Source organism: Fusarium mangiferae (genome assembly GCF_900044065.1).
Source record: "Fusarium mangiferae strain MRC7560 genome assembly, contig: FMAN_scaffold015, whole genome shotgun sequence".
NCBI lineage: Eukaryota > Fungi > Ascomycota > Sordariomycetes > Hypocreales > Nectriaceae > Fusarium > Fusarium mangiferae.
The window spans coordinates 41209-66695 of NW_024573935.1; the positions used below are offsets into that span (position 1 = coordinate 41209).

Here is a 25487-nt window from a genome sequence, read left to right on the forward strand (position 1 = left end):
ACGAAGCTTTGGAATATTTCATGAATTTCATGACTATATGTGGACTAACATCAAAAACTATATGCGTGCAGAGTTGCACCTCAGTCGTCATTGCAGAACACCGAAACCAGTCATCACTTCTGGCAGACAATCGACCACGTCTAATCCCGCAGGTGGGCAACCTCAGGCTTCTCACTGCTGATCCTACCGGTTTCCTCATCGTAATGGCCATGACGGTCAACAGCCTGCTCCATGGCCCCGTCGCCCATGGCCTCCCTGGCATCAGAGTCGTGAGCAACATCAAACTTGCCCCTCAAGTTCTCGGGACCGATGAACGTCAGAACAATGACGTACACGTACACACAGGCCATGAAGATGCAGATGACTTTTCCGTAGTCGTAGCGAGTCTGGCCTTCTGCGTTGTCGGGAAGTGGGAAGTTCTCGCCGAGACGGGCCTCGATGGTCGACGAAGCCGAAGACACGAGGTTACCGAGTTGGTAGGATGTACCAACGACGAAAGTGCGGAAAGCTCCTGGGGATAATTCCATCAGATGGATAGGAATGACACCCCACGCTCCCTGGACGCAGAATTGCTGGAAAAATGCAGCCGCGATAATGGAAGAGTCGCGGACGAAAGTATAGGGATAGAGCAGGGCGCCGCCAACGATGCAACAAGCGATGATGCTGATTCGACGGCCAATAGATTGACTGCTGAAACCGACGACAGTGCCACCAAGCATAGCTCCCAGGTTAGCGACAACCTGGGTGACAGTGACCTTGTTCTTGGAAAAGTTGAGCTGGTTCTCCAACATGGTAGGGTACAAGTCCTGGCTACCGTGGCTCATGAAGTTGAAGCCCGCCATGAGAAGGACGAGATATACCAGCAGAAGCCAGTGGTGCTTGAGAGCGACTTTGCCTTCTTTGATGAAAACCTTTCCTTTTCCGTCCGCACCAGCAACTTCTCGTGCGCGTTGGCGTTCCTGGTATGCTTGTGTCTCGGGGAGCATCAGACGAGCGATGATGAAGAGGACGGGGGGGCAAGCGCCGAACCAGAAGAGGGGGCGCCAGTCGTGAGATGTTGTATCGACGAGACCGCGAGCAAATGCGGCACATAGAAGGTATCCGAAAGCGTACTGCAACAATTAGATAATGAACGTCAGTGAAGCGGGACATTGTTACTTACACCTTGCTGGAGCATACCACTCATCAGACCACGGGCCTCCTCTGGACAGTCCTCAAGGGCAGTGGCGGCAGCATTACCATAAAGACCACCCATGGCAACGCCAAAAAGGGCTCTGCAGGCTAGAAACTGCTGGTAGGTTTGACAGAAACCAGTGCCCTGCATGATATTTCGTCAGCGACTGTTCGGACATATCTCGTAGATCTCTTGGCATCGGCCTTGCCAAGCCCAGTGTGACAGGGGTGTCTGCAGGGCTGTACTCACAAGTTCAAGAACAATGAAGAGAAGGTTGTTAACCACAAATGGCCACTTTCGGCCATATCGATCACTCGCGATACCGAAGGCGATAGAACCAACGGATCGGAACATGAGAACGAGGGTGATACCCCATGTGATGTCGGTCTTGGATTTGTCAAAGGTTTTGCTGAGACTCGTAACGGTGAGAGATACGGAGAAGAAATCGAATGCGTCCCATGTCTACATGTCATGAGTTAGTGATTGCTAAGATGGCACAATTGCAAGGAGAACTCACCCAAGCTGCGAAGGCGACGAAGAAGAATGCCCATTGCTGGGAGTTCAGCATGCGCACAAGTTTGATGGGATTCGGGACATTGTGCATGGGAGGCTTGAGCGAGGAGAATCTTGTGGCTGCGTAACGACCTGGGGACATGCCCTCATGAGGTGCGCGAGTGTTGTACTCGTCTTGAGTCATCGTGGGCTTTTGCTATCGTACAAAAGATTGTAGGAGCAAGGTGCTGAGTGAAGGCGTCTGGATGACAAGTGACCTTCTTGACTGCTATCAACAACGAACTGGTGTAAATGGAAGGAAGTCACCACGATGGGTGTTTGGGTATGAATGTGAGTGAGTGAGTATCTAAAGACACACAGTCAAAGCTGCTGATCGAAAGACCAACCTACCTACTCCAAGTGAGGATCATCCTCACTTATATACTCTTCCCCATCTCCCCCAACATGACCAACTGCTCCAAAACTCAATGCACCATCTCCGAACCGTGAGCGAATATCTCACGGACCTATCATACCCTTACGAAACTAGCATAAGTAGCATAAGCAAGGATCAGAAGAGTCGGGGGTCCCCATAATTCGTAGATTAGAGGGTGCCGGTTCCGGAGACGTGAGGTTTTGATTCGGCATCTACGAGGTAGTGCTGCAGATCTCGGTGTTGGGTGTTGCAGAGACAGGGATCTCTGCTGTTGTGTGCAATCGTTGCGAAGATCCACGTTGCATCACACCGTGACAGATTTCCTGTCTCTGTTGCGATATCTCAGCCTGTGTAAGCCATCTCGATTTGTGATTAGGTACCCTCACGAACAACCCTCAAACTTGTCCAAGCAACAACGCAGGTCAGCAATATCAAGATGTATTCTTCTCCCTTTTACTTTCACTTTCATTTTCCCCTTCACTTTCACTCCTCTAGTAGCCTGACGTTCAGGTAGTTAGTTACCTTCCCCTCACGACTTATAGACTAGACCTGCCTCCTCCGCACTACTCAAACCTGGAGAAGCTTCCTCTATCTCCAAGTCCTAGTCCCCGCCCCCCAATTCCGGCACACGACGGCCGATAAAGTGGAGAGAGATGCCCGGGGCTATTCTAGTTCGAGTAAGCGGCCCCTGGGGGAGTCGGCAATCCGGCATCTGAAGTGGAGCCCATGTGCCTACGACTTGACATCACCAGCTGGCATCACTCAACTTGCACTTTTGATCAAGAGCCATTTCGAGGAAGAATACGGGACGAATGACTCAGAGACGCCAACATCATTCGATAGATTCATCCCTAAAAATTAACGCCAGCCTCGTATACCAATTAAACACAAACATACATACCCGTATCGTCTCCTCCTTAAGCACTGACCTTGCTTGAGCTTCGAACCCTCCTCCGCATATCACCCATGAAAGCTTCCCTCCCGCCTCCCTCCACAGCTTATGCGTTTCCACAAGCTTGTTTCCCCAGAAAATCCCTCTTAATCAAATCCAGCCCATCACTTACGCCCGCTGATCTCTCTAGCTCGTCAGCTAACCCTTTTCCAATCCATCGTTTCAAGCTTGAATGTAACCGAATTCCAATCTTTTGCCGCTCCTTCCAGAAGCCTTCTAGAAGCCTGTTCCATCATATCACGAAACCCTCCACGTTACTTTACATCGTTCCCGACTCCCCGAAATACAATAGCCCCAGTGGAGGAGGTAACGAGCCTCGTTTCAATCTGGTTACCGTACTCACCACGTTATTTGTCATTTATCAAAATTTCCATTGCCATCAGTCATCCTCGGCCACATTTCTAATGTCCGAATACCTTGTAGCGGGTTGAAGATAGTGAATGGATGGGGTTGGTATCTACGGCCCACTAGCTTACGTCCTTCGCGACACTCTCGTAACCCGGGTTCGTCATTCAGGGATATAGAGATAGACACTATCAGACCATGACGGGAGAACTCGGGGCTGGTCTAAGTCTGAGTTCATCTAGAACCACCGTAGCCAGATACACAACACTAGAGCATGCATGAAGCTCAGATCAACTGTCGCTTGAAAGTTTCCTAGCCTCGAACCAAAATCGACATGCTTATTAGTGTTCGGATAGGTTCAATCCGTATCAGGTTTGGTTGCATACACTTCACCTCAAGCAGGGGTTGTAATTGTTGCTGTCTCGAAGGAAAGGAAAACGCTGCTTTCTTAGATATACCGACTGGGTACCTCTAGGTACCAAAAAAAGACTCTGTCCCCAACGCCCTTCCAGGGTATATTGGGTATTCCTTCGCAACGCAGTCCTACAAGAACCCTGGCAAGTCTCTTGTTAATGTACCGATCCTCCAACTTCACCATTATGATCTTGCATTTGCCCAGGATTTGACACCAATCGTTAAAGACCCTCATTATTTTTCTTGAAAATTATTCGTAACCTCGTGTCTTACTAAACACCCCCACCCATGAAAGCCGCAAGATCGTCGAGATCAAGGAGCTGTCGCTCAAAGGCTTGGCAAAGCTCTGGTGCAGTCATATCCTGGCTCGTCGTCTGTCCATCCTGAGGAGGCACAATCCCATTTGCCATTTCTGGGATAGGCTGCTGTTTGATATCGGGTACTGCTCCGTGGGTCGTATTAGACGGTGGTGGCGAAACTGTCGTAGGGGTGGATGCTCCCCCAGAACCGTTGATGGTTGTGACGCCAGGTCGTCTTGCCAGAACAACAGGAGGCTCACTATCGCCACGCACAGACTCTGAGACAGATCGAGGGTTGCCTTGGCCTGAGACGCTACCTGCGTGGTTCGTCTGCTGGTCATAATCCATCGCATCCGGGTTGGTGTCAGCGTTGGATGAGATTTCATCCTTGACACCTGCACCGTGAGATGTCGAGCCATGGCGCAAGGAGCCACCATTGGCAGCTGCAGCATCATTGTTAAGCACTCTTTGCATGACGGTGAGGTGTCGAAGCCAGCTGCCCATCAGAGGCCAGTTCTCAGTGCCATCACTCATAAATCGTAGGCCATCCTTGACAATGTGAGCGGCGGTCTCGACAGCGTTGGGCGGTGTGAGGCCCTTGAGAGAAAGGTAAGCGACAGTGGCGCTGGCTGTAAAAGCCGAAAATAGCATGAAGATCGGAAAGCAAGGGGTGTGGTCCTTCTCGGAACCTGCCTCGACAGCGGTGAGTAGAGAGATCGTGCCGTGGCAGGAAGTAAAGAGCCGATCAATGATATCGTGACATCGAGCGTTGAGGCGGAATGACTCTAGGTTGAAGTTCACTGAAGTAACTTCCTGCAACAGCCGCCTTCGATGGACAAAGATCGTTGCGCAATGTAGGAGGCAATGAAGCATGGCAAAGGTGTAGCCAGAGCCCATCGTCATATGTAGGTTGATCTGGCCCGGCTTGTCCACGAACTGCATGGGCAAAGAAGCTCGGAGACCTTCAATCTTGGCAATTAAATCGCCACAGTCCTCTTCGCGGAAACTCGCGAGGGTAGTAGTGGTAAGCATTCCAACAACGTCACGCCAGATTGTCGAAGCCAAAACTATGTAACCAAACTCTCCAATCTCAGATGGTGGTTGGCCAGGTGGAACGGCAGTAGGATCAAGCTGCTGTCGCAGGGTCTTAACAAAGACAGCGTTGCCAAATGCAAAGTTGATGTCGGAGCAAGGCAAAGGCACATCTGCGGTGTCGAGAGAAGACAGTGCTGCAAAACGTCCCGGTGTGCTAGTTAGAAGGCAATCCAAGATGTAAATAAGCCAAACAGTACGCCGAAGAGATTCATCTCGCAAGAACATATCGCCATCGGGGGACGCATGATGGCTGTTCAAGATGCGATACATCTGAACCATGCGTGCCGCTTGCCCCAAGTAAATGTAGGCACGAACAGCATTTCGCGAGCCCCATTCGTGGATAATGATCAAGCACAGAGCCTGAATGTCGACGAGATTAGGATGGTCCAAGTTTTGGTTGATGAGGGTCATAGCCTTGGCAGCAAATGTCTCTGCAGCTTGAGTAGGGCCTCCATATCGGCGGATCAGACTCGGAGAACTCCTGCAGGCAGCATCATGTTAGCAGTGGGGACTTGGCATGAAAATGACGTCTAGATCAGTGACTCTAGGCATTGCCGCCATCGTAATGAAGGCAAAACAGGCTGTGATTCGGGATGCCTCGGCTCAAATCCGGTCTACGGCGTGTCGAAGCTCAAACCGGTGCGACCGTCACCGGACGGTGGATCCGCATACCGGGGAGTGAGGGATAATTTGGCATAAGGTAACGACAAAGCAAGAGCAACGTACCTGGCGGCACAAGTCAAAAGACCGTAGACCAAAGCAGCATCCAAGGACGCGCTCTTCAGCTGTTGTACAAAAGAGGGCTTGTGAAACGCAACACAGGCTGGAAATGTTTTCGATACAACACGTTCACACTCAGCGATCAGCTCGGGGGTGAGCCTATGAGCTACAGTTAGCAAAACTGAAGGAAACAGAGACTGCGAATGGGGTCTAGGGGGTGGCACGGCCCGTCTCAACCTCGAAGGCCTGCACTTCAATGACCCAAAGATCCAGAAAAGCTCCGGCGTGCTTCGTTGAGAGTTTGATTCAAGACTTCAGGAACCAAACGAACAATGAAATATTGACATATCAGAAACCGACTCATTGAGTCTCGAGGATACAAGTCTGTAGTTTCAGAGAAGACTCTGATGAGAATTCGGGGTCTCCCCGTAAGCCGACGGCGATAAAGTGGGTCGCGCGATCGGGGGGAGCAACCAAACAAGCGCGGGCGCGGGTGTGGTAATGAGAAATGGGGAACAGCGCAGGGATACGGGGGCCGGGTAAGGGGCTGATGGAGGCATGTCGAGTGGGCGGCTGGCCACTCGGGCAAGAAGACGAAGCAGCCTGAGGGTGCCAAAGTCTTATGATGAGACGAGACAGGGAAGCGAGGCGAAGATGACTCGTCTGCCGATCCGCCCGGGGTTAAGAAGAGCAGTTTGACAAGACAACTGGAAGATGCCGCACTTGTCGGGGCTGTTATGCTGACGCGCGACAGTGAGGGCTGTGATAAGATCCGAGTGTGGGGAAATAGGATGTCGGAGAATAGCAACGACACAAGAAATAGGACAGAAACAATAAGGAATGGACGACTTACTTATCAGAGCCTGTTTGAACATGACGAGCAGCGCTAGAGCCTACCACGGGCTGTCGCGCTTCAGCAACAACGCCAGGTCCTGCAGCAGGAAGACTGTCGCGAGGTGGCCGGTGAGGATTGGCGTGTCGCGCTGGGCTTTGGCCGTGGTGATGGGCCATACTCTCTGAAGGTAGATAGCAGTCATGCATTCCCTTTGCGCAGTTCTTGCATGGTGCTCTACCATTCTCATAGACGCACTTTGTCTTGCCCTTGCGACAACGCACGCAAGCACCACCAGCCCTGAGGGCGGTAGAGCGTACAACGCCAGACGACATGGTCGACGACGGCAGACTATTAGAACTGTGAGTCTGAGGAACGTTGGATCGCTGTAAAGGTATTGGTAAGTAAATGCTGCTGAGGATGATGAAATGGCAGCGAAAACGGTTGATGAAAAGAAGAAATTCTCGGGGTGGGCTCCGTGTGAAAATAACGGCAGAGGACCGGAGGGCCCCGTGTGAGGAAGGAGGAGGCAAGCGAGGCCGAACGGAAGGCACGCGCGAATTTGGGGGATTTTCGGGCGGCTGAATAAGGCGGGAGCCACTACCACGACTCCCACATAGAAAATGGTAGAAATCGAAGAGGAGCAAGACAAAAAAGAAGGGTATGTTGCTGCAGCGAGTTCAACAGAAGGAATAGCTTACGCACTTGTTAGGAAAGTCGGTAGGCGAAAACAACCGAAATAGCGACGCCGTGCGATCGGATGAAGGAGATGACCCAAGCCCGGGGCGATCAAATTGGGTCGGAGAGCCTCTACCTAAGTCCGGCTGTCCAGGCAATTCGCACACAATGTCCAGACAACAGCAGAAAAATGGAAATAGCAGTCTCAGACTACTATGAACAGTGGAAACAAGATCTTTCACAAAAAATATCGCGTGTCTGGGGCAAGATGGGAGGAAGTGGAAATGAAGAGGAGAAGGGGCGGAGGAAGCGGAGGTGACTGGCAAGGCAAAAAAGCACGAGAGGGCGACAAAGCGGACAGGACAGCCTGAAGACAAAGGCAGGAACATCATCAACAAAAGAGGCAGAAGAAACGGGGGACGGAGAACGGGAAACGGAGGAGAGCCACGGGGGTGTGTGGGTCGTAAACCGACAGGGCAAAGGTTGAAAGAAATCCACACCCGAACGTTACAGGCCTTTCCATTACTGAGGATAGAGCGATAAATCAACTGAGCTCTATCCGAAAGACAAGAATAACCCATAGGTGTGCGTCACACATTACAGCGTCTACATATCAACCCTATACCTGGGGAACCTTGAAGCTGAACAAAACATCGCCATTTCAACAGGTATCATTCAAGGTGTAGCTATTTTATTGTAACCCTCCATGGAAATGAAGCTTGGAAATCGTGCTCGGCCGCTGCCCGCACCGCAAACCAAACTCAGCGCTACGGCCTCTCGGCATCGGGTTTTCAAGGGGGCCGTAGTGCCATCGCCGTGCAATCACTGCAATGACTGAGAAGTCTAATTGGGTATATAAACAGAGGCGCAAGGCATCAGGTAAATGATGGAAAGAATCCATGAGTATATAGCAGGTGGCCATCTCAAGCCTTCACATGCTCTTCTTCTTGACAAAGATGTTCTGGTCATAAACATCTCATCCAGCTTCCGGGCTCCATACGCCGGCGTTTAAAACGGTAGCGGGGCCACCTACGGAGTCTACAGCAGCCTGATGGATCGAAACAAAGGAACAAGCAAGCAACCAAAACGCGGGCGCAAATAAGGTATTCAAATCGCGGCCAGGAACAAGATACGTACCTACTATAGGCGCATGTCACACGGTCCTGCGCAGGTCGACGCATGTAATTGTCGCGAGGTTTCATCACAGTCGCTACGATCTGACTATCCCCAGAATCCCCAGGACTGCTCACAATGGGCCTCTCATTTGACGGACAGCTTCGTTGATGTAACCGCGGTGGCATCAGCGGCAGCATTGTCTGCAGGGCCGAGGGGTCGTTTTTCGGTTGTTTTGGCGACGCGCCCCGAGCATCGGTATATCCGGGGTGTCGGTAACGTCGGAGTCTGTCCAGCATTGATTAAGCTTCATGTCCCTCCGATCATCACACATTGACCTTGGTATACATAAAACAGAAGACGTGAGTTCATTAAGAAGCACGGTTATTTTGTCGCCCCAACTTCAAGGTTGTGAAACTCGTAAAAGCTGGTGGCGATGCCGATTTCATTCACGCCGTCACCGGGGCCTAGTGGTTTTCATTTCCCCTTCCCGCAGGCCGAACCGCCAGAGGTTTTCCCCTGACATTTACCATTCACCGCCGATGTTGTTCCCCCGGACACTCACACAGTGCACACAAATTTGATGGCAGAATTGGCGGGTGGAGTGTTCGGCAGTCTCATGGGCTTGTGCATCGCTTTGCCCTCCGAGTCTGGGACCAGACCTTTTACTATCCAGTTCACCTCTCAAAGAATACTTGTTGGTGCTTAAAATACTGACCGGTCGATTATCATTCCGAAGTGCGAAAGAGATCTCTTTGTTTTCTCTAGGTAGGACAAGCAGACGCCTTGCTACGTCGCTGTCCTCAATATCGAAAGTACATGTGAAGCCCAGCCATTTGGTGTTACCGCAAAACACGAGCTATTCTGCTGCAGCATCACACATGAATAATATCACCAAGTGGTTTCAATAGCCGCCGCCGTGCCGTCCATGGCCTACTCCTTAGCCCTCGGTCGTGGTGACCACCAAGGCTAGAGCTTTGGAGCCTCAACATCCCGCGGTTGTATCTTTATGGCATTCACTCAACCCTTTCCCATATGTCACTCGCTTTTGTATACATACAGATAATGGCGACGATGTCTTATTTGTGCACTCTGCAGCCCTTTATTGGTTCCGGGCCGGCAAATAATGATCCGTGCCAGACCCGCGGTTATCAGTGCCCACTCTCTTCCCCTCCTTGTGGCAGCCTGCTTCGTCGGCGCGTGAAGGAGCAATAAGAAGATCATGTTTTCCTTCAAGACAGCCCTGTTTTCATCATCACACACGGGCCTCTGGATAAGTGGTCAGAATCACCTTATCCCTCGTACTTGACATGTCCTGTGGCACTTCCGGATCGCAATGGATGTGGCCGGACATGGTCCAGGTATTGTCGGGACTGTTACCTCCACTCCGCCCGGCGGCGCCAGCTTTCGAGTCTCCAATGCCAATGTCCACAGGACAAAACGGTTGCGTTTTCAGAGCGACGTTTGGGTCTTTTCTACGTTCACCCTCTCACAGAGACATGCGGCACCCACCCTCCGTGCCCCGGCCGACAATTTCGCCCATTCGCAGGCGCTTCCTCCTCTGGTGATGAAAAGGAGGCGTCTCCGGCAGAAGAATTACGGTGGGGCCGTTTCCGAGTACAGCACAGTATGGATATGATGCGGCCGCACCGTACCGTGACCATCACCGTTACCAAGTTTGGATGGAATGAATTCCTACGCGCCCGGTAACAAATTCCTTTGCCTGAGCCCTTTACAGTATATATAAGGATGTCTTATCTTGCTTCGCAGTAAAATCATAGAGCTCTGGACACTCACTCGCCGATGGTGCTGACTATTGCTGCCATGGTACTTCCACAACAAGGCCGGCAGATTAAATGCCAAAACGGTACCCACCTCCGTCTTGATCACGGAGAGGGCCGGTGTCATTTTGACAGGGGGCGGGGAAAGGGCTCAACGATCCGTGAGCTAACGCTTCAGGCCGAGCTTGTTCAGTGCCGCGGAATTTCGGAGATATCCTCTTCCGACCCGATTTCAAGCTCTTATAGAATGCTTGGCTACAGACAAGAACCAACATGTTGAACAAACAGAGATTCGTCCAGCTTGTTAAGCTGACCAGCTATCTTGTTGATGATTTTTGTTGGTTTCTACTGAAATTCCCATCATACGCTGTGTCATTGAAAATAGAACACATTTTCTTCCTCTTTAACATCTCATTTCATCTTGACAGAATGCAATTCATTTACGCCTTGGTCTCACGAACAGGAAGGGTCTTCTCCTTCTTGCCGCCCTCCTTCTTTTCGGTCTTTTCTGCTTCCTTGGGGGTCTCCTTGATGAAAGGCAAGAACTCAGGCTCGCCAGGAATATACTTTCGCAGGACCTCGGGCACAACGAGACCTTCCTCCGTTTGGTAGTTCTCAAGAATGCAGCACAGTGTTCGTTCAGTAGCACACAGAGTCTGTAAAGACGGATTAGCGATATGACCTCAACAAGCGCGGGGATCATCCCAACTTACAGCGTTCAGAGCATGGACATACTCCTTCTTTCCACCGCCAACGATCTGCTTGCCCTTCTTGGAACCGTGACGAATCTCGAGCTCTCTGGTCTGGTAGTCTGTGCAGTTGGAGCAAGAAACAAGCTCCTTGTATTCCTTCTGGAAGGGGAACCATGCCTCCAAGTCGTACTTCTTGGCAGCAGCATTGTTCAAAGCACCTGTGACGATACCCACAACCTGGTAAGGGAGACCAAGGGACTTGTAAAACTCCTCAGAGTTGGCCATCATTTGGTCAAACTGGTCCCAGCTGTCATCGGGGCCACAGAGGACGAACTGCTCAACCTTCTCGAACTGATGCACGCGGAACACGCCCCAGGCATCACGACCGTGGCTACCGGCCTCCTTTCGGAAGCAAGTGCTGTAGCCGCAGTACTTAATAGGGAGCTCAGAGGGCTGGATCCACTCCTCGGCATGAAGGGCGGAAAGAGGCTGCTCGCTGGTGGCAATGAGGTATCGATCCGACTCGGAAGGTGTAGGTCCTTCGGAAACACGGTAAAGCTCCTCGTCAAACTGAGAGAGCTGTGCAGTCTTGGCCATCTGGTCGCGGTTGAGCATGAAGGGTGGTTGATTAGGGGTGTAGCCTGCAGCACAGAATTCGTTAACAATGCATGATATAATATTGATTTAAGTATACATACCCTTGTTGAAGAGGAAGGCTGTGGCATAGTTGACGAGTGCAAGGTTCCTGTCATTGTCAGACATCGTTGTCGCCCTTCATGCCCTTCTGACTTACAGGAACATGCCGTAGCCGGTCAAGCAGTAACCTCGGTGGCCGACCAACTTGACGCCTCGAACAGGGTCGTATCCGCCAAGTCGCAGCAGCACATCGTGGTGAGAAAGAGCAGCTTGCTTGGTCTTATCGAAAGTCTCAGGCTCCCAGGTTCGCTCGATTGTGTTGTTGTCCTCGTTGTCGCTGACGTGGACCGAGTCGTGCACGTAGTTTCCGACGAGCTTTGCCTTGACTTTGAGTTCGGCATTCTTTGCTGCGGCAAGCTCCTCTTGGATCTTCTTCTTCTCTGTCAACTCCTCCTTCTGCTTAAGTAGCTCGGTCGCGTCCTCCTTGGCTCGTTTCTTGAGGCCAATCTCCTTTTGAACGCCGTTTATTTGTGTGCCGATCTGTGTGACTCCATACTGAGCTTCCAAGATGTTAGCTGGTTCAAAGAGATCATTAAAACTGTGTAGATATCCGATGACTCACTCTTGCGCGCATCTTGCCAAAGGGCAATAACCTCGTCAACCAGCTCTACAGGAGCATGTCGGCGACGCTGACTCTCTCGAATCTTCTCAGGGTTTCCGCCGCGCTCCTCGATGAAATCCTCAATGTCCAACATCTTGGCGATTCGCGATGGTACGATATTCGTTCAATCTGGTTGAGCCGAATGGTGGATTTTTTATCGGTGTTGATAACCTAGGGAGGAGGGGGAGGGGCAACTGCTTCGATCACCTGACTTGGATGGAGGGGTCTTTCTTTTCGAAATTGGGTACCTTAGGTAGTGGGTGGATCAAAGCAAGTGAGTCAAGAGGCAGTGGAGAATGTTTAAGTATTGCTGTAGAATAGGAGATGACTATAGCAAATCTCAAGCTACCTTGGGTATTTATTGTTAAATAACGTCTCCTCCCTTTGGAAGTGAGTCACGTCAAGGTCTTACTCGGTGGGTGAAGGACGCCGGGTGAGCAATTGAGTGTTGCTGTAAGTATATGAGCCAATCACATATTCGATCCAAGAACTATTTCCCTTTTACAGGGTAGACTGTATTTGTAGCGATAATGACTTTGAAGTCATCATTTGTACAAGCGAATTGATGGCATCAGGTGCCTACCTAGGCTTCAGTCTACTTGTTGATCCTATAAAGAATAAAATAAGCATGGTTTAGTAAAATTGATGGTCTGCTCTCCTTGCGATATGACAGAGGATCTGAGTCAAAAAGCGGCGAGCAACCATTTATTTGGTTTGGGAAATCTGAACCAACTGCAATTACAAACAGTCTTCTCAACTACCGGTTATCTTAGCGCATCTTATCAAGAGCCCCCAAAGTTGAGAATTAACTTGAAAATCATTAGACAGGCTTGGAATTTATTGTGCTACAGCCCTTACTATTGGTTCATCACTCCAATGGACAACAACACCCTCCCCCAGTTTCTGAGTGACCATTTTGAGGTGGAATTTAAAATCGATGGTATGAATCATGGAAAGTTCGCTTCTCTTTTTCGTCTTAAGCTGAGCCAACATGTCGAAGCAACACATATTGGCACCTGAGTTAGGGATGCTACTGTGTAACTTGCAAGGGTCAACAGGACCCATGCATCGCCTCTGGGAGCCTCCATCATTGGATGAGGCTGAGCCTTGCTGACGGCCCCCAAACCCGCACTTTCGATTAAAGCTCATAAGCCAGCCGTGCTCAATATTGTTTGGATTCCAGGCTGTCCTGCCTGACTACAAATTCCTGCTTTGCTCGTCGTCGAAATGAGACTTGGGCGTCGCCGAGAGGAAAGTCTCTCATCGTCCGAAGATACGATGGTAAGCTAAAGGAGATGGCGCTACAAGCCCCGCGTATAGACGACCGCTGACCATTTGTGATGAAAGATATCGGATCAGGATGATGAGCCACATTATGAGTACATTCTCAAGGAGATGTATGTGCCTTCCTTGGGTGACAACTTATTTGCCGGCCAGAAAGACCTTGTGGAGTGAGTTGAATTTGAAACCGATGCCTATTCTAAAGCTCACCACATAAGCCTCGTCTTTGTTCATGGACTGGGGGGGAATCTCAGAACCACTTGGAAGCAAGAGGGAACAACCGAGTCGTGGTTTACAAAGCCAGAATTCCTTGGCCGTCTTCAAGATTCGGTTCGCGTCCTGTCATTTGGCTACAATGCCCACCGTTTCGGCGATGTCGCCAATACGAGAATAATTCATCACGCCAATGATTTACTCCGAAATCTGGTTCTCAAACGACTCGATTACCCAGTATGCATGATCGGGATGTGCAATGAATTTGTCTAATGTCTTTGTAGGACCGTCCTTTAATATTCATTGCTCACAGTCTTGGTGGGTTAGTGGTCAAAAGAGTGGGTTGAGAACCGTTTTCCATGCATCTTTCAACTGACAAACCTCGAGGCAATACTTCTTTGCGCGACAAACGATGGTTGGAAAGCTGTCAAGCAAGCCACGAAGGCCATCATCTTCATGGGAACTCCTCATATGGGATCTGAGAAAGCTGAAGATCTCGTCGTTGTGCAGAAATTGGCATCTTTGATGAAACTTCAAACGGCGGTTGCGACAAACCTCACAAAGGAGCTCCGTGCTTTCTCAAACTCAGTACAAGATATCAACATGGAATTTACTATTGATGTTCACCGTTCGATCAAGCTTTTATGTTGCTATGAGTCTCATCCGCAGCGGTTACCTAACGGAGCAAAAGAAATTGTAAGTGAACCTTGTGGCCATGTTAATCCCGCTAACTTCGCCAAGATAGTCCCTCAATGGTCTGCTGTCCTTCAAGGCATCGATAACATAGATCTGAATTGTACGCACTCCGGATTGCCTAAATTCGCTTCCCCTTTACACCCACGGTTCGAACTGTTCTGGGGCGAAGTTGAAAGGCTAGTTAGACTGGCTGAACCACCTCCGATCAAACCGTTAAAAAAGGCACCCACATGGACAGATGAAGATGTCCCACAGTACGAGATACCCTTGGCATGCCCGGAAACTGCTAACTTTCCCAGGCCGTCACCTCGACCACGCCAGAACGCTCCTCCTCGGCGTCGACATGAAGTTGGGAAAGCATCGAAAGTCTCTAGAGAGTCGGCAATTCGCTCAAGTGTCGACAAACTATTGAAAGAAGTTACAAGCCGTATCAATGTCGACTTACCAACACAGCACGAGACTGCAGTATCTCAAGCTCATAATCGGACACAACCGGAGAAATTTGGTAGGCTGAGGTATTGTTACAGGTGTATATGGTATGCTGACCTGCAAAAGATGTTAAGGAATTTAGTGATTTCACACGCCTTCTCCGCTCTGTGACACCCGAGAATAAAGGTCTTGATCGCGAGGCTCCTCACTGGCAGACATGCTCATGGATATTGAAAGATCCCACTTTCGTCAAATGGAAGGAAAGCAAGAGTGGCAGTCTCCTATTCATTACAGGGAGCCCTGGATGTGGTAAGTCAAACTTGGCAAAGTACATCCAGGGTGCAATGAAAGCTTCGAACGATGAAAGGTGGGAGGAGAGCCTTGTCATACCATTCTACTGTGATAGTCTGGAGAGCTCTCGACACAATCCTCCAATATTGGATCTTGTTGTCCAATCTATGTTGAGCAAGTATACCACCATGTCACAAGCGACGAGGAAAAAGCTCGAATCAGTCTTGGAAACCCTTGGGGTAGATAGACAGAAGTCACGATCACCTCTCGAAGCCGAGAATAGCGGGCATTTCATCCAATTGATGGAAATTGTCCAATTGCTGGTGACGGCTGAAGATGCCAGACCGACTTGTCTCATAATTGATGGTCTAGATCAATGTGAAGACGAATTCACCATCCGGTTGCTCCGTGGGTTAGATACGATTTTTCGGCGTGAGTCTTCTGCCTCAGCCCTCAAAGTTGTTGTAACATCACGCATGGCAGACTCGATCCGAGGGTTCGCGCTCGCAAACAACCACATACAAGTCACACCAGATTTGATCCTCAATGATATCCAAAAAGTAGTCGATGAAGAAGTCGACCGCATTATCTTGAGTCGCCGAATAGCCACTGTTGGACGAGCTTCTGTTTCAGCCGTCATCGTTGAGAGGTCGAATGGAAGTTTCCTTTTCGCATCAGCAGTCCTCAAGGAACTGTGGCACATCAAAGACACAGGCGCTAACTCAGTCTTTACACTTGTTACAAGCTGTCCCCCAACCATGGAAGCGATATATCAACAAGACATGGACCGCATTCAGAATGATCGCAACGATTTGTTTCAGTTGATTCAGATTATCTGCATAGCAAGGTCGACCTTGAGAATAGAAGAGGCCAAGGAGATCCTTCGGTTTCTAAATCCCTCGGTAACAAGGACTTACGATCTTGTCGGCGATTTGACAAGAACATGCCAGCGACTGATTAGATTTGGCGCCGAGGACACTCTCGAGCTTTTGCATCAGACTCTTTACGACTTTATTCTCGACACCTATGATGTCAACCTCGTACATCAAACCCTCGCAACCGCATGCCTCAGTTACGTCAGGGAGATAGATTGGGAATCATACTACGACCCATGGACAGACTACTGTAGAGATGCTCTTGCAGATCAATATGTCTTCCTGGAATACTCTTCGGCTTGGTTTCGGTATCATTTGAAGTTCTTTGGGCCAGATACCTACAAGATATCCCAGGATTTATGGGATTTCATCCGCTCCCCAGCTGGGGAAAAGTGGCGATATTACACGTTCCAGAAACGTACTTGGGGATCCAGAAGTCCATCGCCAACACAATCGCCTGCGTTATTCAGGGCTCAGACACCGAGTCCTTCTAGGTCTAGGAGCAGGTCCTCGAATGGGTCCAGGACTCGATCGCCCCCTGCAATAGAACGCCAACGGACCCCTTCCTCAGCTATTTGCAAGGAGAATGAAGACGAAGCCGAGGCTGGATACCTATCGGACGGCACAGACGATAGTGTGAGTACATGTGACTCTGACGGATCTGGAGGCCGTGGGCGATTGATCACCACGGATCAAACTTCTACTCGATCAGCAAAACCACCCTTGGTGTTGCTCGCTCAGTGGGACGCGGATCTTGTAATCAAAGAGATCTTCTCCCAGGCCCTAAAACTTACCCCAAGCCGCTTCCTCCACAAAATCCATGATCTTCTCGTTCATATTTCCCCGAAATCAAAGCAACAGGTTGAAGAAGACCTGGAGACACTAGTCAACAACATATGGGAGGGCACTACAGCAATACACTATGCTGCAGCCCAGCCGGGGGCAGCTTTGGAGGTGCTTCTGCCTTTCGCAAGGAATTTAGACCTGCCAGATAATGACGGGTCAACACCTTTAATCCTTGCCGCAGTCCGTGGCCATTGCCGGAGCGTACAGGCTCTTCTCAAGGCCGGCGCCAAGGTAGATGCTGTTGATCCATGGAACCAAACGGCATTGTTCACTGCGGTTGATGTTGGCGCAGTAGATGTTGTTCGAACACTTCTTGAGTTTGGGGCCGATCCCAACATTTCATCTATCAACGGTCATTCACCACTTGCACTTGCTACAGGGAAGAATAGTTCTGACATGGTCGAACTATTATTGGAGTTCTTAGCGGACCTTGACGCTCCTGCATTCGATGGAAAACCTATACCTTTCTTGGCTAGCTGGATGGCGAGTACTGATGCCCTCGAGATCCTGGTACCACATATCGACGTGGATCAAGTTTGGCGAAATGAGCGCTTGATTCACATGGCATGCTTCAAGGGATGGAAAGGGGTCGTTGATAAGCTTGTCGAGAAGCATGCGAACCTCGATGATCCTCCCAGAGATCTGCCAAAAGCTTCACCAGTGGCTCTGGCCGTTGAGTCGGGCCACAGCGATGTTTTGAGAACGCTTTTGGCTGCGGGTGCTGCAGTCGAGTGCCCCGTGAAGGGGATGAGCTCTCCCCTACACATAGCAGTGGCGGCTCAGAATTTATTGGGCTGTGAGCTGCTTCTTGATGCTGGATGCCAAGTCAACGCAGAAGACAAGGATGGAAGCACGGCCCTTTCAATAGCGGCAGATCTGAATGATCTCGACATGGTCGAATGCCTTGTCTCGCACGGAGCTGATCCAAGTACACCGGATTATGAAACACCCCTTCATATTGCGGTGGACTGGGGAAACCTTGAGATGGTCGAAGTTATTCTTTCGAGCCGGTTCTTTTCCGATATAAACGCGAAAGGCGAAAAGGAATACACTGCTCTTGGTATTGCAGCGACAACTGGGAGATTGGGCATCGTCAGTATGCTTCTTGATCATGGAGCAGATCCAAACATACGGAATGGGCAGAATAACTCAAGCGCTCCACTACACCTTGCAGCCAACAAAGGTCATCGAGGTATCGTGATAGAACTCCTGAAGCGTGGAGCAGATCCTTACCCTGAAAATACCAAGGAATCAAGTGCCTTTCATGCTGCTTGTATAGGGGGCTGGTTGGATGTGATAGAAACTTTCTTGGAGGTTGTCGATGATGTTTCCGAGTTGGTCAACTTCGAATGGGGCTGGGCAGGAACGCCTCTAAAAGCAGCGGCATCAGGTGGGAGACTGGATGCAGTGAAGTTACTTCTCAGTAAGGGCGCCGACCCAAACAAACAGCTGCAATCCAAGATCAATAGGGGCCAGACTGTCATCCATGCCGCTGCAGAGGGAGGTAATACCCAAGTTTTGGAAGCTATCCTTGACGTAGTCAATGACTCGTCACTTGAGATACGTGATAGAGCTCAGAGGACACCGCTATGGTACGCTTGCGTGGAAGGACATGAGGACATGGTCAAGTATCTACTTGAACGAGGAGCGTCAACAGATGTCATCTTTGATGATGGAGAAAACATCATACCCACCATTGTGTCTGGAGGATCCGAGAAGAATTTGAAACTCGTATTGGAGAAGAATCCCAGCCTTGACACCGATTGCATCTTAGCGGATGGCGAGACCCCATTATTCAAGGCGGTTTATTCTGGCTACGGCAAGATTGTGTCAACCCTCTTGGAACGTGGTGCAGACGTGAACAGGAGATCGAAATATGGAAACGTTCCAGTCTTTGGGGCGATCACCAATCGTCAGAATGAGACTTTACGGATTCTTCTCGAGCATGAGTCCATCGATCTGACTCAACGGGACTCCTTCGACCGGACTGCGCTTCAGATAGCACAGCAATCGGGAACACGCTTGATGCCTGCCATGGTGTTAGGTTCTGCCAAAGACTCGGATGTAGAGAGGATACTTACCGAGAGCCGAGACATGTATGGGCTTAACGCTTATGACCTGACCAGACCTGAAGCCAACAATCCAGTACCATTCGATCGCTGTGTCGAAGGTGTACGTCGGGACGCCCAGAGCCTATTGGATGATTTTGACCTTTACGGGGTAAGATGGGAGCGCCTTGGCAAGTTTCTGCTCCAGCTTGGGTCGTACAGTTTCGCCCAAATTGCTCTGCAAAGAAGTGCTCGAGCTGTAGAGACAAACCCCTTAGTTTTGAAGCATGACAACTACTGTGATATTTGTCTTGACACAATTGCAGGCCCTCGTTACGTTTGTTGCACATGCTGCACAGTCGACCTCTGCGAATTGTGTGTCAGACAGGACAAGAAGCCGGGAAATCGTACTTGGACCTGCGATTATCACACCTTTCTTGCTATTCCCTTGCCCAAGATTCAGGCCCCAGACATAATGTTGAGGACTGAGGTTGACTTCCACATACCAACGCGGCTGTCTCCCATCGAAGAGGTAGCATCTGAAACTAGCCAAGGGTGGACAGAAGCAGATGGCAATGAACCTTTTCGGCTGCCTCCATGTCTGCAGGATGATGAGGATGCCCAGGATCGCGTTTCTCTATCCTCAGGTGACACTCCAAACAACCATGCAATGGCAATCGAACCTCTCGCCACACATTCCTTGGCGGCAGTGACTAGCTATTCTTTCGGTGATGTTGGACTCCCAGATAAAGCGACTGACGATAGCAGTGCGTTAGCAAAGGAAGAGTGGTCAGACAGAACAAAGGACGAGCTTCGAGAGTTTCTTGAAGCAGTTCTCAAAACTTTCACTGCCTACCAGACGCCGAATGGAATATCCAAATGGAACTTTTCGGTCGATGGGTGGACTTTGAGATATAAAGATGATGCTCTGAAATCCTCATGGGTGGAAGGGGATGAGAATGCGAGGCTTATCCAGCCTGTACGAGAGTGGACGTCGCTTCAGCCGTTGACAGAGGCATACTATTACCTGTCAGGGCTTTCGTATCTCATGGCAGACGTACCACTGTACCTAGTTGCAACTGGACTAGCGTTCCACGGGTATCAAGATAACGCCTTGAAAAGAAGGAGGAGGCTGCAGCGGCTGCATCATAAGGTGATATTTCCTGTTAAGCGTCACGGGGAGGTCGTAGTGTGAGTAGAGAGGATCAAGACGACGAAGCCAAACAGAAAAGAAGCCGCAGAAGCAGCATGTCGATTGGATGGTGTTTGGTGGCATGAAAGAACCTAGGGCTACTGGTATGGTCACGCCGTCTGTCTGCAACTGGCAGTGCCAGCGCTTGAACGACTACCAAGCCACTGCTCAGTGATACTCAATATATAGGTAATTAAGCACCAGGCAGTTTTCCAGTGGATAGACAGTGAGTTGTACTGTTTGATGACCCCACTTCGACTGAGAGATACGTGCACTTGTCATTGTTCCAAATCTGGGCCAGATTTTCTCCCTCTTGTTCTTCCTCAGTACCGAACACATAAGACGCAGAAGATATATAAATACAGACGAGAGACACATATCGAAACGCAAATCTGCACCCTCATCCACACACTTCCACAAGCAAAGCTAAACGAAAGCAAATATATCCTCTCTTGACACCTACATACGATACCCAGCCGTCAACTACCTTCATCCACAATCTAACCTGAAGTACCCAAGCCTAAATCGACATGACTATACAACAACAGGTTGATCACTACGTCCGCCAGCCGGGGGCCCCAATGCCAGTCGAACACGTATGTGTTAATTGTAAGTCTGGCATGCGCCGGGCATTGGACTTCTACTGTAGGGGATGCAGCTGGCGCAGTTTTGCTTGGGGCTGTTGCAACCTTTGCCTGAAAAGTCTTGACTCCCTCGAAGGTCGAGGCTTCTGCTTCCGATGTGTACCAAAACAAAGACATGAGTTTTCGAACTTGCCACCTCCTGAGGATTGGGAGCTGGCGAAGAGGGACGCCATGTTTATACTCGCGTCCTTCTATAGACCAATGCCTGTCTGTCTTTTTTGTCGCAAGTTCTCAGATGGTGGTATCGACTGTGGTGAGCACAGTGATTTCGATGATGACAATCGTCAAGATGTTACCTCAATTGACTCCACAGATGCCATCATGGTAGGGAAATATCCGCAGCCAAGCACCCACAGTTTCGCCTGGGAGCAACGACAGGGCGTTGTCGGTGGTATCGAGCTTCCTTCTCTTGAGGACGCAGGTATCACAATGGACTGGTTCATAGAGCAGCTGAAGATCGAGCAAGAATGGGCCAAATTGTATCCTTATGCGCTCTCACCAATCGCAGAGTCCGGCATCATGTTCATCATGAAGACAAGCGCGCCCCAAGATTCTTGGGACAAGATGAAGACCCTGATACTAGTCAACAAGTTCCTCAATGGCTTGGTATCAGGGTCTCATACAGAACATAACAACACCAGACTGATCTTTCATCCGTGGCCACAACCAGAGTTTATGCCGAACATCGACCCTCGCGGGTCCATGAGACCATCACCCCTGGAATGTCCCAAGGCAAACCTGCAGGAGATCTTTTCGACCTTTTTCGACCATGTCCTCTGGACAAGAGCTACCGACGTTCACTCATTCAAGAGCCAGATTCCTCGCGACACATACGATCACGTACGACGTGTATATCGCGGGAAAGCACTGCTCTCACGTACCCTGGGGTGTCACCTTGCCGCTCCCGACGCCCGCTTGAACATCAGTCCTGAACTCGTTGTATATGGACCAGCCAACGATGGAACCGATAGGCTTCAGCCTGTAATCAGCCTCAAGAACAGCCAGATGGGCAGCACACCAGCACCGTTCATCAACCCAGCTCTGCTCGCTGAAGAGTACGAGCGCAGACACCCATATTGGTCCCAGCACAGACAGAGAAAGCCCTAGGAGCTGCCAGAGAGGTACTCCCACCACTCTGTAGAGGACCCGGTGATGTCGCAGATGATTATGCTCGGACAAATCGAGCATTACATCGATCGAAACAAGCCGTGCTGGTCTGATGAGATCTCCGACGCCCGAAAAAACGACATCGAGTGGCGAACGCAGCCCCAGCATCCTCTTCTCCGCCACCCCCTATCCATGGTGATGCATATCCAGGATGGCCTCGGCCCACGAGATACACCCTTGAATGCGATTATTGGTCCTTCGGGAATTCCGCGTGCACCAAACTTCGGCAATAGACTACAACCTGCTCGAACAGAGATCCCAGGGGAAGCATTTCGCACTGCGACAATGGAATCGAACACCATAAATGATCAATTTCGAACACTTGAGCTCGAGGATTCTGGGGAGGAAGACGATTCCGAGATGGAAGAGGATTATTCTGAAGACGAGAGTGACTCTGAGATGAACGAAGAATGAGTTATGTAGGCAGATTCATGTATTAAATTATGCAGTACCAAGAGCTGAGATCTCCCATTCAACGTGAAGTAAGAAGCCGAGCAATCACCGCAACTTCACAAGAAGCGATCTCGCCAAGTAAGAAAGAAGAAAGAAGAAGAAAGTGAATGATTGAGTACTATTGCAAAATCCCAAAAGTAACCACCGAGAATAAATCGAAGTGGGTGACCCTGGCGCTGTAACGCGTCCTTGACGACGACTTGTTAGCGACCCAGAGTTATCCCATTGTCATAAATCCACCAATTGTCAAACCCCGCACATATCGAAGCAAATCAACATTCCTTCGCAACATCGCCACTTGGCATCGAAACCGAGTACTCGAGTTCCAGTTTTACGGCCTTACCTGCATTCAGCGAGACCTCCCACGAAACCTGTCCGCTCTTCTTAAGAGATGCCATAGCTTTGCCCCAGTCTTTATCCTCTGCAGTTTCACGTCCAGGAGTGCCAGTCGCTTGACGCGGTCCTTCAACAGTCAAGCCTCGAGGACTGAGTAACTCAACTCGGAGGCGATCGTCCTCTGAAACAGGGATTTGATCCAGCACCAGAAGGCCAACGGGCTTTTTGGCAGTGACGCGGGTGTTGTGTACTGTGACAGCGCGAACATAGACAGAGCTGTCTTCTTTGCTGAACACTCCAGTCGTGCTTCTTCGGACATCAGGCCTTGGGTAAGTGACTCTGATCGCTGAGTCCACACCCAGACTCAGAGTAAAGACTTCGCCGGAGCTACATCGAGGAATTTTGCTCTGCCCCATGAAGCTACCGTCAAGTGTCAAGCTCGCAGGACCACGGAGTAAAGTAATTTTACTGTTGTTCTTGAGTTTGGCTTTGAGATAAGCCACTGGCTGATATTTAGCCACAATGGTGTGGCTGAACAGAACATTGGTAAACTGCAGGCGAGCAACACGTTGCTTCGAAACGGTGAACTTGGGCACGAGAGTCTTGAGGCCGGGAAGATCGAAGATTGTGGTGAAGCCGGTCTCTTCAACAAGAGAATTTTGGAATTCGAGGGATGGCTGAGCATCTGTCATAGTTGCATCTTCACCTAGAAAGGCATCGAAGTCGAAGTTAGAGGAAAAGTCCATCTGTGACATTCCTGGGAACTGCTGTTGCTGTTGCTGTTGCTGTTGCTGGATCTGTTGGGATTGTGCCACTTGGTCCATAGTCATCATGCCAAGTGACTGGGGCTGTCGCATCTGCGACGCTTGCGCTTGAGCTTGCGCTTGTTGCTGCATCATCATCGCAGCAGTAGGAACAAGAGGGGGAGGGGGAGGGAAAGTATGAGGAGCAGGTGGAGCCATGGAATCCTGCTCCTGTCTAGCCATCATCAGCCTCTTCTTATTCTGCTGTTCCAACATCATCAACTGCAGCTGATAGTCATTCAGAGCTTGGCCTGGAAGACCAAACATTTCGCGCCTGAAGTTGGGAGGCTGCTGTGGTCCTTGTTTCTTGTTACGCCAAGTGGCCTGTTGCTGAAGTTCCACCACACTTTCAAAAGCGCCAGTCTCGCCAGATGAGGACTTTTTGTTACCCAGTTTGATATGCCAGGGTGTGAGACTGGGAATCGACTCGTCAAGGCTCGAAGATGTTGCCTGAGAGGTTGACAGTGTGATCTTGCAGTTTTCCCACGTCTCAGATGTTGTGTTATGCAGACCTGCATCGAAGCAAAGCGTACCCGTGGAGTCAACAGTTGACAGTTGGATGTCATAAGTGGGAGTCCAGAATGCCGAGTTGGTCACATATGACAACACAAGGTTGCAGCAGGATGTCTCTTCCAGGTCTGCAGTCTTACTCCTGGGCCGCTGAACAAGTTCAACCTCGCTGGATACTGATTCCCGGCGAGAGGAAGCCGGCGTGTAGGATGAGCTCACCTCAAGTTGTATGTGTATGGTATAGCAGAAGAGCGGCCAGCAACGTGAGCGCTCGTTGCGAATACGCTCCTTTTCCTTGCGCTTCTCCTCTTGACGCTTCTGGCGCTGTTCCTGCTTTTTCTGGACGGATTTTTGGATTCTGGCCTTGTTCTTGGCCTCCTTCTTTTGAAACTTGTTTCCAAGTTTGTTCAAACGCATCTGCTCCTTGGTAACCTTGCTAATGGCCTCCGTGAGTTCTCGCTCCCTCTGCACGCCGACTAGACGTTCTTCAAAAGCTTTTTGGTGCTCTTGCTTATAGGTGTCAAGCATCTCACTAATATTAACACCCTCTCTCTTATCAAGAGACTTGGAGTAAATGTCAAGGACCTTGATACGCTCATCAGCATTGCCAATAATTTCTCTGGCTCGCTGCTGTTCGTCTTTGAGCTCGATGAGTTTCGTCTTGGTTTCCAGCAACTGCCCATAATGTGGCAATTCTGGGGGTTCACCTTCTTCTTCTTCATCGTCACTGTCTGAATTATCATCATCATCATCATCGGAGTTTGGATAGACTTCGTCGAAAAGTTCGCGATTGGGGAGAAATTCAACACTGATGCCCGTAATGGTAGCGGCACCGCTACCTTCAACGGTGACCGAATTTTTATCAATGGTTGGGCTCAGCCCGACAATGGATATCTCGTTGACTCCAGGCTAACTAGGTGAGCATAAGGGGAGATATTGGCCAAGAAAGGCGTACCTTGAGAGGCACGTCCTTGATTTCTCTCTTGACCTGTGCTTGGGTGGGGAAGAGGGTAACAGAGCGTGTTCCAATGTCACGAATCTTGTATTCAACCTTATGGCCAACGTCTGTGTCGAAGGCTGGAGCGGCGAGGCCCATCATGATAAAGAGGTCTAGATGGGGTAGCTCTTGGAGGCAGCAACAACGACACTAGAAGGTGTCACGATGATGGATTGGAATGAAGAAGTATTAAGAAGTAGGATAATACGATGAGAGACTGTCTTGGTGAGACAGACAAAGATGTTCGAGGACAAGAGAAGTGAAGAGGAAGAGGAAGAGGAAGAGGGCTGTTGAGCATGCCAAGACAGAGGATAGAGGGGGGAACACGAGATACTTATACTCGGACGACAGATACTGGGGTCCAGGCAGATGGCAGTTCGGAAGTC

General features: G+C 50.1%; 6 protein-coding genes across 6 annotated transcripts; 2 read left to right on the plus strand and 4 right to left on the minus strand.

Annotated features, from left to right (window-relative positions):
• Window positions 1–140: 140 nt before the first annotated feature.
• On the minus strand, window positions 141–1871 carry FMAN_12607 (uncharacterized protein; the record flags this gene model as incomplete). Its single annotated transcript, XM_041823069.1, has 4 exons — window positions 141–1112; window positions 1163–1318; window positions 1424–1636; window positions 1692–1871. 4 exons carry the CDS (start codon window positions 1869–1871, stop codon window positions 141–143), a joined length of 1521 nt encoding a protein of 506 aa, XP_041688686.1.
• Window positions 1872–4085: 2214 nt separating this feature from the next.
• On the minus strand, window positions 4086–7094 carry FMAN_12608 (uncharacterized protein; the record flags this gene model as incomplete). Its single annotated transcript, XM_041823070.1, has 3 exons — window positions 4086–5688; window positions 5934–6086; window positions 6781–7094. The coding sequence occupies 3 exons, from the start codon at window positions 7092–7094 to the stop codon at window positions 4086–4088; spliced, it is 2070 nt and encodes a 689-aa protein (XP_041688687.1).
• Window positions 7095–10771: 3677 nt separating this feature from the next.
• FMAN_12609 (putative serine-tRNA ligase, cytosolic) lies at window positions 10772–12414 on the minus strand (the record flags this gene model as incomplete). The annotated part of the gene is made up of 5 exons (XM_041823071.1): window positions 10772–10987; window positions 11045–11664; window positions 11722–11768; window positions 11823–12219; window positions 12282–12414. The coding sequence occupies 5 exons, from the start codon at window positions 12412–12414 to the stop codon at window positions 10772–10774; spliced, it is 1413 nt and encodes a 470-aa protein (XP_041688688.1).
• Window positions 12415–13547: 1133 nt separating this feature from the next.
• Window positions 13548–20194, plus strand: FMAN_12610 (uncharacterized protein; the record flags this gene model as incomplete). Its single annotated transcript, XM_041823072.1, has 8 exons — window positions 13548–13601; window positions 13668–13771; window positions 13820–14051; window positions 14099–14152; window positions 14202–14510; window positions 14556–14764; window positions 14810–15015; window positions 15066–20194. The coding sequence occupies 8 exons, from the start codon at window positions 13548–13550 to the stop codon at window positions 20192–20194; spliced, it is 6297 nt and encodes a 2098-aa protein (XP_041688689.1).
• A 527-nt stretch (window positions 20195–20721) lies between these two features.
• On the plus strand, window positions 20722–21942 carry FMAN_12611 (uncharacterized protein; the record flags this gene model as incomplete). The annotated part of the gene is made up of 1 exon (XM_041823073.1): window positions 20722–21942. One exon carries the CDS (start codon window positions 20722–20724, stop codon window positions 21940–21942), a length of 1221 nt encoding a protein of 406 aa, XP_041688690.1.
• Window positions 21943–22727: 785 nt separating this feature from the next.
• FMAN_12612 (uncharacterized protein) lies at window positions 22728–25200 on the minus strand (the record flags this gene model as incomplete). The annotated part of the gene is made up of 2 exons (XM_041823074.1): window positions 22728–25013; window positions 25060–25200. 2 exons carry the CDS (start codon window positions 25198–25200, stop codon window positions 22728–22730), a joined length of 2427 nt encoding a protein of 808 aa, XP_041688691.1.
• Window positions 25201–25487: the final 287 nt, after the last annotated feature.